General features: G+C 44.7%; 1 protein-coding gene across 1 annotated transcript in view; it reads right to left on the bottom strand.

Moving 5' to 3' along the window:
- Positions 1-8,638, bottom strand: part of LOC128830152 (disintegrin and metalloproteinase domain-containing protein 20-like) — a 211,708-nt gene extending 203,070 nt beyond the window's left edge. The window contains exons 1-3 of the mRNA XM_054015911.1: positions 8,596-8,638; positions 5,764-5,846; positions 2,908-2,972 (exon numbers count right to left, since the gene is read on the bottom strand). Coding sequence (XP_053871886.1) covers positions 2,908-2,972; positions 5,764-5,846; positions 8,596-8,638 — 191 coding nt within the window. The remainder of the gene's footprint in view (positions 1-2,907; positions 2,973-5,763; positions 5,847-8,595) is intronic.
- Positions 8,639-13,316: the final 4,678 nt, after the last annotated feature.

Here is a 13,316-nt window from a genome sequence, read left to right as displayed (position 1 = left end):
TGAATTGCTTCCATCTTTATTTGGATTAAAGAGAAAATATTTCAGGAAGGATCCCTGCTGTTTTGCTTGGTCCTTTTCCTTCTCAGCCTTTCGTTTACGATACTCAGCTCCTGAGGGTTTTCTTTTTCCTCTTTCTGCAATGGGGCATTTTAATATTGTTATGTACTATCTGTGCTCCCGATTGCAAGCCTTATAGTGTTTAGGATGGCTGACGCACCACATGGTTGGCAATTTAAACCACATTGCAGCCATCCCAACATGTCTTTTCACTGCTTAAAGTTATATGTTATGAGTGTATGTTATAAAGAAATAATTAATAACATACACTCACTTACCTATTATAATAATTAGTTATAGTGTTTACACGGAAACAAAATGACCTTTTTTGACATTATAACCTGACACCAGTTGTTTGGAAATTAATCCCCGTCCTCCTGGTTACCCGCCTGGAGTGTGACATCATCACTTTCGTAGTCTATTAAGCATTAATGCTGTTACTTTTCTTTTATGGACCTTATTTATTACATGTGAACCAGTTATAATAAAGAAAAGTTCATAATTATACAGCCTGATAATAACGCTAAGGTTTAATAACGCTTAAAGATACTCACATTTTGGATTTATAATGCTGAAAGACGTTATTCTTTATTCTTTGGCACCAAGAAACACAATTTTCCACAGTATTCGATCGATTCTTAACATCTACCTGCGACGTGTGTTAAAATGACCGTTTGACATGTATCAAGTCGCAATATCTTCACTCTACATGAATTTCCAGCTATGCGACCTTGATGTATATTCCAGTTAGGTGTCACTAGCATTGCAGCTCTTGCCTCTGGCAGATGTGTTTCATTGTGGCTGAGTTATTGCTTATCAAAATTGCAGAGCAGGTCATCTTATTTATTTTTGCAGTAAATAAAAGATTTGACATATTAATCAATTCTCAGAAATGTAGAGAAATGAATTAGAATCCGTATTCCCTCCGTACGCACACAGGAATTGAAATAATGACATCTTCATTATTTTATTTGTATTTTTTTCAGCATTTTCATTTTTTTATTGTTTTTATTTGATATTTTTCCTCAAATTTGGCGCCCCATTTAATTTGGCATCCTAGGCGACTGCCTAATTCACCTATATGGACGGAGCCGCCCCTGCAAATGAGAATCAACACCAGAGACAGAAGCTGCATTTTTCATCTTTGCTGATTTCTTTCTTTCTTTCTTTCTTTCTTTCTTTCTTTCTTTCTTTCTTTCTTTCCCCTTTTGTGTGTTTTTGTCTTGTTTTCTAGGCAATGGGACAGAACTTCAACAAAAAAAGCAATAACAGCTCCAGCACATCTCAACTAGCTTCTTTTCTTTCAAATAAATAAATAAATAAATAAAGACAGTCATTACCATTTAAGAAACTGTTAAAAGGGTTTTTTCCCCCTTCTAAAGGGTTTTTACTGCTAAATGGAATGAGGTGTAGCCAGAGTTAAAAGATACTGGATAAAATTAGGATATAGAAGTCAATAATTAGGCCTTAGGATAAGTTAGCACAAATAACTTAATAAACCTGCTAAACTTGTGTCTATGTTTGTGATATGCTGATGTATTGAAAATAATAACTGAGTGGATCAAACAAGGTTTTGGGTTTGGTATACAGAAACAATACAACAGAGGGTTTCAAAGCAGATGATTCATAGATTCATAGATTCTATGACTGGATGGGACCTCGAGAGGTCATCAAGTCCAGTCCTCTGCCCACATGGCAGGACCAAATACTGTCTAGACCATGCCTGATAGACATTTATCTAACCTACTCTTAAATATCTCCAGAGATGGAGATTCCCGAACCTCCCTAGGCAATTTATTCCACTGTTTAACCACCCTGACAGTTAGGAACTTTTGATGTCCTACTCTGATGCCCTACTCTGCACAGGAAAGGGGCCTTATAAGAAGAGAAACCTGATGACCTATATCCTAATGCCTGTAATTAGGAAAGGTTGGAGCTGAGTGTGTCTGTTCTTTCGTGCCCAGCGTGTAAATGCCCAGCAAAAAGAACAACACACCATAGAATGAACATCCCTGCAACATATCAGATAGCAAGTACATACATCCAGCTCCTGCAAGACAGAGGTGAATGAAATGATATATGTTACTTAAACTAGGTCTCTCCTGTTGGATCTTTAGGGTCTCATCAGAAATGAGCCGTGAACTGAAGTCACAGTTGATCTAGGAATTTAACTGAGCAAAGTGAAGGAACTGTTTAAAAGCATGCACATTTTCTAAAACTGAAATAACTAGAATCAGCTGAAAGGAGATTTCAGGTAAAAAAAAAAATGTAGAACTTCTCTCCAGGCACAGAAAGATGGTCTCCAATACCTACAGCTACATGCCGAAAAGAAGAAGCCAACGCAATAAGGGATTTATGACATTTCCTAACATTGGCTCTGGGAGGAACTGTTTGTGTGGTCTCCATGGAAACCTCTTTAAGAGAAGATTGCCAAAGCTCAGCAGCACAGGGAGGCAACAAATCTTATTTATACCGAGATGCAGAGACCATCTCCAAGAAGAGCCTTATGTTCTGAGTTCTCACCTAGATTATATTGTCCAGTGTATCTCTTGGCAAAGTTAGAAAGCATGTAAAAATCAAGTTTATAATGGACAGGTAGCTTTAACTTTAAAGTATGGAGACACTTGTCCCGTCCTAATTATTACTGCTCTAACTAATGCCCCCTATAAAAGCAGTTTTCCTTGCATTCCATTGTCTACTTTTTTACCACTTCTGTTATTTCTCCATATCTAGACTGACAGCTTCTGGGGGCAGGAGCTTTTGTCTTCATACTTGATCGTAAAGCCCCATGTACACCTATTGCTGTATAAAAAGAGCAGATGAAAGGTTTGGAAGAAAACAGTCACTTACTTCTTCTGCAGTAGGTGAACAATGTGGAACTTTCCTTCTACTTTAATTAGATAAGACACCTTCTCCTAGAGCATTCAAATAAAAAGTATAATTCAGTAGTATTCTAAAACTCTGACTAATCAATCCCTATACTGTATTCCATTTTATAAATGTTGTATTAATAAATTTCCTCAGATTGTGTTCAGAGAAGATTTTTTTCTCCTTTCACCAAATAAATAAATAAAAATAAAATGAATAAATAAAATTAAAGGAGATATCCTATCTCCTAGAACTGGAAGGGACTTTAAAAGGTCATTGAGTCCAGCCCCCTGCCTTCACTAGCAGGACTGAGTACTGATTTTGCCCCAGATCCCTAAGTGGCCCCCTCAAGGATTGAGCTCACAACCCTGAGTTTAGCAGGCCAATGCTCAAACCACTGAGCTATCCCTCCCCCCCTGGACCAAAGGACTCTCTATAGTAGTGAGGTTTGCTAAATATTTTCCAAAGTTGCCAATACTGATCCAGCTGGATCACCATAAGCAATATGAGGATCCACAATATAAACCAGCCTCCCATAGTCCCAACACCATATCAATTAAATGTGCTCAGAACAAGTCTAGTCCACAGCGTGAAAAACGCCTGTGGCTGTGGGAGTACTGTTTGCATCAGACTTCCTAGCATTGCTAAAACTGGCGTTGCTCAAATCAGTGTCAGCAAAAATGGGAAACATGTAGAGAATTCCCCTAACATAGACAGAGCCTAACAGCTGACACTAAACACCATTGCCACAGTACTACTATGCAGCCTCAAATTGAGGCTAAACAACAATTTTGGAATAATGGATAGAATCAAATCCAACAGAGTTTGATGCTCTTATTGTCTTAACTTGGCAGCAGCCTCTTCTATACAGCTGCTCAGAACTGCACACCACTTCTTTCAGTGGTTATTGTGATTTATACTTGCATAGCATGTGTGCGCCACAAAAAAAGGGCCTCAACCTCATAGTTTGTATGTTAACTATACAGCATGAATCCCACACGTGCGAGTCCATTGTCAGGACTGGCTGTCAGGGAAACCTTCTGATTTTTAGAAAGAAAACACCATACTTCCTTATAGTGTTCCAGGCATTCTTTAGATGAGTTGTATTTAAAAAAGTCAGGCTATTAGCCCAAAATCTTTTGCAAGGTATTTAGATGCCTATCTGAATATTAAGGCACCTAAATACCTTCAAAACTCTAGTCTTAAGTCACTATCTTAATCACAGACTACTGGTTGCAATTTTATCATAAGGGCTATATTGTGACATTTAGCCAGAGCACAAAGCTGCGGGTGCCAGGGAGCCATACAATTCCAGGTGGAAACTCAGGGCTGAAATGAAGATGCGCTTTGCCGATGGGAGCGTGCTCTCCTGTCAGCATAAATACTCCACCTCTGTGAGAGGAAGCTATGTCAGCAGAAAAGCACCTCTCGGTGTGGACACCACTTTAAGTTGATGAAACTTGCATTGCTGACGGGGGTGTCATTTTTACACCCCTGAGTGACATAAGTTACATCGACTTAAGCAGTAGTGTACACCAGCTCACAGGAGGGAGTTGTTCCCCAGGAGTCAAACATGAACACAGAAGGCTGAAATTCAGTTTAAGGTGCTCAAATCATTTTTGGCTTTTTGTCTGTTACTTTACAGGGAGAATGTTTCATCTGGTACTTGCCTCACTTGGTTAAGATTTGGGTCATAAAACTTGCATTCTTCTAGACTCTTATACCACTTGATGCTCATGAAAGTCTTGTAGAATATTTCCAATAGGAAAAGATATATTAAGAATCCTTAAACTATGTGAAATTGTAAACTATGACAAATAGTCAAATTAGGTCAAATTCTATACCTCACATACCAAGCAAAATTACCTTTTAAAGGATGTACAGCATGAACAGCCAATCCTAGTACTCTAGGAGGAGTTCAAATCAGACTACCAATACAGTCAGAATGCCAGAACAGTTTCTCAGGGGATCTAGAGAAGCCCAGACAAATGGGCTATTTCCCCCTACCAGAAGTTACAGACAAGAAGAGCCTTATGACGGCATGACTATTCTTTAAATTGGAATTTCCCAGCTCACAGAGGTACTTCCCTACTTGACAGGAATGTTGTGAGGATAAATATTTTAAACATTGTGTATTGCAGGGGTCGGCAACCTTTCAGAAGTGGTGTGCCATGTCTTCATTTATTCACTCTGATTTAAGGTTTCGCGTGCCAGTAATACATTTTAATGTTTTTAGAAGGTCTTTTTCTATAAGTCTATAATATATAACTAAACTATTGTTGTATGTAAAGTAAATAAGATTTTTTAAATGTTTAAGAAGCGTCATTTAAAATTAAATTAAAATGCAGAGCCCTCCGGACCAGTGGCCAGGACCTGGGCAGCGTAAGTGCCACTGAAAATCAGCTTGTGTGCCGCCTTCGGCACGCGTGCCATAGGTTGCCTACCCCTGGTGTAGTGCTTCTATCCCTTGTTAATGGGGAGCATATAAAGTACCTTCTGACTTCCTTAGATACTTGCAATGAACACTATATGTTTTAACTACTGTCAAATGAAAAATGTTATTAATGCACACTGAGTTCTACTCATAAAAACATCAAGTGCAGTTACACAGGCTACTACAGACTATATTAAAGATTATCAAACCTTGTGCTTCAGAGGAGAACCAAGACACTAATTGCTCAGGATTAGGAAGAAACTTTCAGCCCTACATACTTTATTATAGAGGTGGTTACACCTTCCACTGAAGGTTCTGGTACTGGAAGTTACCAAAGACAGGATTCATAGATCATTAGTCTGATTCAGCATAGCAATTCCAATTTTCTTAGATAGCAATACTACCTTGGTATCTATGCCATCCCTTGGTTCAAGCTTTCTTGGCACTATTACTTCAGAGTAAGAGAATTTCAAAGTTTCAGAAAAGCCTAGAAAGAGAAATAGTTTCAACTAAGTTAAATAGAATATATGTTTACAATTATTGGCATATGTGTTTCTAGATTCTAACACTGAAAATCATTTTATAGAGAAGTCACTCTGTACAATGTGTGAGGAGGAACAATTCCAGGGACATGGGTGAAGTCTGCATCTTAATTCAACAATGTTTGTAAACCTTTTGATAAGCTTAAACACAGAGAAAACACAGTAGCATTACTACTCCTTTGGTTCTCTTTTCCAACCCCAATACAGGACAATTTCACTATCAGGCCCCTTCCATCCTTTTTCCATCACCCTGATTTTCCAGCCACCCTCACTGTATTCCCCTCTCAATAGACTCTCTTCCAAGCAAACACCTACCTTCTCTACCTGACTACACCCTCCCTGGTCCTTCCCCATCATACCCAGTTTCATTATTCTAATACATCCCACATTAAGCCCTACTCCTCTATTCATGCTCTGCATCACACAACCCTCAACCATGGCAAGACCCAAATTCCCATTGCTGCACTGCACTCTTCAATGAGCCTTATGCTCCAGATACCTCCTTTCACTGTCCCTGCTCTGTCCTCCTCACACGCCACAACTATTTCCCTCAGTGTCAACAACTGTGCCCCTGTCACCCCTGTGGACCCCACTTCAACATCTACTATTGCAAACCACACTCAGTAAGCCACACTCCCCACTCCCTGTTCCATCCACTGCAAACCTCTCCTCAGAAGAATCTTTGGCCCCCCTTACTCAGAGTCAAAATCCCCCCTTATTGAGCTATATTTCCCTCATCTATGTTCTGCATTCCCCCATCGAGGAGATCTGTCTTTCTCTCTTTGCTCAGGCCCTCCAAAATTCCACTGGGCAAGACATTTCCTTCTCCCTGTTCCATCTCTCATAAATACCAATTCAAGGTCCACTCCCTACTCCACAGTCGCAAACCCCTTCCTGCTACACCACTCTCACATCATCATCTTTAGCAGGCTGCACTCCTTTCCTCCCTTCTCTATGTGCCCAAGCTTTCATCAGCTGGCCCAGGTCCCTGGTCCACTGCCCAAATTGCTCCCACATCAAAGCACTCCTTAATGGGCCCCACTATCTACTCTGTCCCCAGTTAAGCAAGTCTCTCTCTTTCTCCCAAATCCCCCCACCAGGTTCTGCCCACTCTCAGGCCATGCTCCATAAATTTGCTTCCTCTACCCCCAGGGACTCTCACTTCACCTGCCTACCCTATACAGACTCCATTAATGCAGGATCTGCTCCACACTCCTAAGTGCCTCTCAAAGCCCCATTAGTGGGTCCTGCTCCATATCTTGCTGCAGTCCCCCGAATTTCCCCATTCAGCAAGCTGTACTCCTTTCTCTTTCCATGTATACCCTAAACCACCCCTCAGAGGAACTCACTCTGCCCTCTCTGCTCCATACCCCAAATAGTCTTCAGCAAACCCCACACTCCTTCCCTATTCTTTCCTCCCAAATTCACTTTGCCAGGCCTCACTCTCTGCCCCTGATTCAGTCCCCCACAAACTCCCCCTCAGCTGGCACGGCTCCTCACTCACAACAGCTCCTGGAAACATCCTTTAGGGGGCCCAGCTCCATGCTCAGCTCCCCGAGCCTCACTTGCACTGCTCCCAAACATCCTCAGCATGTCTATTTTCCTCACAATCACCACAATTTGGCTCCCCCACAACACAGAACACTCACCCTGTGTGGGGCCCACACCACCCTTCAAGTCTTCTGTGGGCCCTGCCCCCCACTACCTCTGACTGCAGCCAGGACCCCCAAATTCCCTACTCCACACCTCTCCCTTGCTCCCCCACCCTGTTCTGCCCTTACCCCCACAAAAATCCTTCTCAACCTCCCAAAAACTCAATGGGCCTGGCTCCTCATTCCCTGCTCTGCCTCCCTCTGAATCCCACCTGGCAGCCCCTCTCCCATCCCTCCTCCAACCTCACTGAATAGGCCCCTTTTCCATTCCGCCTGTAATGCCACCCTTACCGCCCCCCTTGAGAGGCACCACTTCCCCCTCCCCACCTAAACTGAGCTGAGCAAAGTCCCAGCACCAGCTCTGTCCCGCAACCCCTGGGAGGCAGCCCCACCCCAGAGTTCCTCACACACAGCCAAGTACTGTCCTTGAGAGACATCACCTCAGCCGCATCCCGCCCAGCCCCCTCCCTGATCCAACTCGCCCCTTTCCAGCTAGTGCTCAGGGCCCCATGCTCCAGGGTCCAAATACCTCACAGCCCATCGCCCCTGGCTCTAACCCCTCCCTGCCCCTTCTTTCAACATCCCCCTTGGTCATCTGTGCTCACTTTTCCCCGCCCCCAAAGAGAGTCCCTTTCCCCCCTTCCCAGTTTGCCTCCATGAATCCTCAGGCCCACAGCCCCTTTCTGCCTCCTGCCTGGTTCCGGGCCCTGACCTGCTCTCAGCAGATCCTGCTCCTAGTCCCGCTCTGGCACCTCCTGAATCTCCCGTCCGTGCACCCTGCTCCAGCTTCACAAATCCCCCCACCTCCTTGATTTACCCCCAGTGCTCCCTGCTGCCCCCAAGCCCCATATTCCCCCTCCCCTCAAGCCCCTGTTCCCTGCATTGTGCCTCAGTCCTGCTCCTCCTCCTGTTCTGGCTGTTTTCCCTCACAGCCCTGCTCTGACTCCTGGCTCCCCCTTCCCTGCTTGGCCTCTGCCTTGCAAGCATGACCCCAAATATCTACCCGCTCTGGCATCTCCACCAGACTCCCTGCCCGTCTCACCTGGGCTGAGGAGCAGGAGCAGGGCCCAGACCTGCAGCCCCATCCCCGCGGCTCCTCACAGACACCGGCCAAGCACCTGCAGCAAGAGCAGAGACAGTGTCTCCCGCCCCCTCGGCTCAACTGCCCTAGTGCCAGCCCTGCTTCAACTGCCTCAGACCCACGTCCCCTCTCCTCCCCTCCCCTCCAACTGCCCTAGTGCCAGTTCTGCTCCAGCCCAACTGCCTCAGCCCTGCCCCCTCTGCTCCTATTGCCTCAGTGCCAGCCCCGCCCCCTCCTATTGCCTCAGGCCCAGCCCCGCCCCCTCTGCTCCTATTGCCAGCCCCGCCCCCCCCTCCAACTGCCTCAGGCCCAGCCCCGCCCGCTCTGCTCCTATTGCCTCAGTGCCAGCCCCGCCCCTTCCCTCCCTCCAACTGCCTCAGGCCAGAGCTTCCCCCCTCCAGTGCTTCAGGCCCCGCCCCCTCTGTTCCAACTGCCTCCGGCCCAGCCCCAACTGTCACCCAATCCTATCCCCCCCTTTCCTGGCTGCGAGGCCCTCCCACCCCGCGCCTGAACCTGCCGTTTGCCACGTCCCATTTGCCTCACTCCCTCAACAATCCCCTGCTCTGCAGGTCTAGCACCTCCCCATTACTCCCTCCCTGATTGGCTGCCACATGAATCCCCCTCAGCCAGCCGTGTTCCCCTCTCTCCCTCCTCCATAACTACCATGGCAAGTCCCATTTCCTTTCCCCCCTGCTCTATTCCCCCCCATTTAACACCACCAGTCTCCTGCATCTCCTGAATGCCCCTCATGGCCGGCCCCACTCCAGAAGCTTTGTTCCTTCCTCCCTATTCAATGCCCCCATGCACCCCTGCAGGGCTATGCTCCTCTGCCATCCGCTGGCCCTGATCCCCTTCTCCACGTGGACTAAGGGGGAGGAGCAGAGCCCTCAGCAGCAGCACAGAGCCCACACATCCCTTGGGAGGGTGTCCCCATCCCCACTGAGTCCTCACCAGCACCAGGTGAACACCAACCCTGAGAAACATCTCCCCAGCGGCTGCCTGCTTCCTCCTGGCTTCATTCCCCAACTCTCCCCTTAGTGCAACTCACTCCCATATGTGACTCCAGTCCCCCTACACCCAGCTCCCCATGCCAGGACCTAATTCACCCTCCTGTTCTTCCCCCTGAACTTCTTCCCTGCATTCTCCAGGCCCTTTTCCCCTCCTATTCTGTTCAACCCCAACCATATCCCCTCAGCCAGCTCTGTCCTCCCTCCCTAACTCATCCCCACATCGTGAGGGGCCTTGCTCCACATCCTGAACCACCCTCAGTGCATTGCTCACCCCCTCATCACGAGGCCGTGTTCTCCTACTTCCTGTTCCAACAAGAAAAGAATCTCTCCATGAATCCCATGAAGCTGGCAATTATGGTGTACAGCTGCCTCAGTCAGCAGGGACTCACCCAGTTTCAGCAGCTGCTCTAATAAGAAAAACAGGACTTTTTCAACTTTCCACTATCTTATGTTTAAAAAACACATTTTTCCCCTTTTACTTTTCAGAGTGAATTTTGCTTTCCTCACACAGGGGCTTCTAGAAAGCTAACACAAGTGAAGCATGTACTGTTTCTTTATGTTCTCACATTTCTCTTGTTCACAGTCTATCAGGATCTGGCATTTAGTGCTCAAAGTCATACTCTATTCAAAAAATGATTCCACTTTTCCAAAGAGATAGAGTGTAACTGCACAACTGTGTCATCTTTCCCGTTTTATCTTTATATAGAGCTCTTCTTAAGTAGTGTCACTTTATAGCATGCTGACTGATTTGGCAGCATTCTTTGCTAAAACTACATATTATACTGTGTTTTCTTTATACGATTTATATTTGCTCCACCAAAAAATTCAGTACAAGAAAATTAAAGTTGTTCCATTTGTCACCTCAAAGTCAAGAAATGAAAATTGTTAGTGTTAGAAAAGCCTTACAACAGTGATCCTTAGGTTTCAGAGTTAACAGGCAGTTGAAGAATTGAGGTCATTTTCATTTCTCAGAGTGATAGTTTCAGACTGTTTTTCAAATTTAGGACAACATTTTGTTAATTTTTTAAAGTTTTCTTTTAACCATAAGGGCAAGAAACACAATTTTAATAACAGTCCATAATCTGAAACATTTTGTACAAACACCTCTGGAGTCCGCTGTCTTGAACAAGATGCATACTTCCTTTCACAGGTACAAATCCAGAAGCACTGAATTGATGTGATTTTCAAACTGTCATAACACAACCAAATTGAAATCAGTTTTCACTGGAATGCTGAAAGGACCTTCCCTTCCGTACCAGCTGCCTCCATGCCCAATTTTATTTTGATCCCTCAAACTGTTTCAGTGATAAAGTTGCTCTGAAAAAGGCTGCAAAAACTTTCTTATAACATTCTGAGCTCCGAGAAGGTGAGACTATTAGAGTGATTTCATTCTGGATAAAAAAAATCCATTGGTTAATAGCTTCACAAAACAATGGTGTGGATCTGGCACCTTTGATATGAGGCAGAAATGTTTGACAAGGCTTGTGTATGGCTAGGAGCTCCAGGACACTGATATGGAGTGATGATTCTTTCTCCAACCACAGAACCTGTGGCTGTAGCTCCTGCAGATGAGCTCACCACTCTGCGGGAGACGTGTCTGTACTCAAAATCAAGATGGAAGAGAAGTGGAGTAGAGAACTCTCCTGTCAATGTTGGTTGTATCCTTTTGCCAGTTCAGAAAGGAAAGTACCGTGGCAGGAACATGAATCAGCATATCCAGAGGATGTTTGGTTGGATGATATGCAGACTTCAGCCACTCTTGTAAGCATCTGAGGTAGTCTGGCATAGTGAACCATGTAAGTGACAAATTACATGAATTTTACTCATTGAATCCCAGATGATGTAATCATAGCTAGAAGTGCTTGGGGCAGGGCCGGCTCCAGGCATCAGCTTGTCAAGCAGGTGCTTGGGGCGGCCACTCCGGAGAGGGGCGGCATGTCCAGCTATTCGGCGGCAATTCGGCGGACGGTCCCTCACTCCGGCTCGGAGCGAAGGACCTACCGCCGAATTGCCGCCGCAGATCACGATCGCGGCTTTTTTTTTTTTTGGCTGCTTGGGGTGGCCAAAACCCTGGAGCCAGCCCTGGTTAGTAGTCGGGGGGTAGATATGCACTTTTGTAGACTCAAGTAGAGTACACTTTTCTGCTAAATAAATCTAGCTTCTCTGTCTCTTTGTTTTGGTGTGGTGCGGAAGAATTCCTGGCGCTATCATTTGTTCATGGCCGTGACTAACGGGATGTCTGGGTGGGATGCAAATTGAACTGCTCATAACCCTTAGAGTTGACATGCTAGCTTTTTCAGTTCTTTTCGTTGTCATGAGATTGGCTGGAATCTGGCACAGTGTGGCAGGCTATAATACTGTCTCGTTAATAGGCACTGCTACTGTGCCTGGTCCTGAAGTCAGTTTTCAAAATCATCTGGTAGTGGGATTGAGAATTCTGGAACAAGGGCCTCATCATGATTATTACAGACTGAGAAGAGACAATAATTCCTCTTGTTGAGATAGATCTTGAGGTGGGCTTAGGTCTTCAGGCTGTACAGAAGCCTGCTCAGGATTGTCCAGTTATTGTGAGACCCATGGAAGTAATGGATCCTCCAAAAGAGACAGAGGTGGAGGAGGTCTATGTCTGGAATGAATAGTCAAATCCATCTTTGTCAATTGACCCCTAGTTCTTGTATTATGGGAATAAGTAAATAACTTTTCCTTATCCACTTTCTCCACATCACTCATGATTTTATATACCTCTATCATATCCCCCCTAAGTCTCCTCTTTTCCAAGCTGAAGAGTCCTAGCCTCTTTAATCTCTCCTCATATGGGACCCGTTCCAAACCCTTAATCATTTTAGTTGCCCTTTTCTGAACCTTTTCTAGTGCCAGTATATTTTTTTTGAGATGAGGAGACCTCATCTGTACGCAGTATTCGAGATGAGGGTGTACCATAGATTTATATAAGGGCAATAATATATTCTCAGTCTTATTCTCTATCCCCTTTTTAATGATTCCTCACATCCTGTTTGCTTTTTTGACTGCCTCTACACACTGCGTGGACATTTTCAGAGAACTATCCTCAATGACTCCAAGATCTTTTTCCTGACTTGTTGTAGCTAAATTAGCCCCCATTCTATTGTATGTATAGTTGGGGTTATTTTTCCCAATGTGCATTACTTTACATTTATCCACATTAAATTTCATTTGCCATTTTGTTGCCCAATCACTTAGTTTTGTGAGATCTTTTTGAAGTTCTTCACAGTCTGCTTTGGACTTAACTATCTTGAGCAGTTTAGTATCATCTGCAAACTTTGCCACCTCACTGTTTACCCCTTTCTCCAGATCATTTATGAATAAGTTGAATAGGATCGGTCCGAGGACTGACCCTTGGGGAACACCACTAGTTACCTCTCTCCATTCTGAGAATTTACCATTAATTCCTACCCTTTGTTCCCTGTCTTTTAACCAGTTCTCAATCCATGAAAGGACCTTCCCTTTTATCCCATGGCAGCTTAATTTACATAAGAGCCTTTGGTGAGGAACCTTGTCAAAGGCTTTCTGGAAATCTAAGTACACTATGTCCACTGGATCCCCCTTGTCCACATGTTTGTTGACCCCTTCAAAGAATTCTAATAGATTAGTAAGTCACGATTTCCCTTTACAGAAACCATGTTGACTATTGCT

Source organism: Malaclemys terrapin, chromosome 1 (assembly GCF_027887155.1).
Source record: "Malaclemys terrapin pileata isolate rMalTer1 chromosome 1, rMalTer1.hap1, whole genome shotgun sequence".
Taxonomy (NCBI): Eukaryota; Metazoa; Chordata; order Testudines; family Emydidae; genus Malaclemys; species Malaclemys terrapin.
This window is presented reverse-complemented; position numbering and strand designations above follow the sequence as displayed.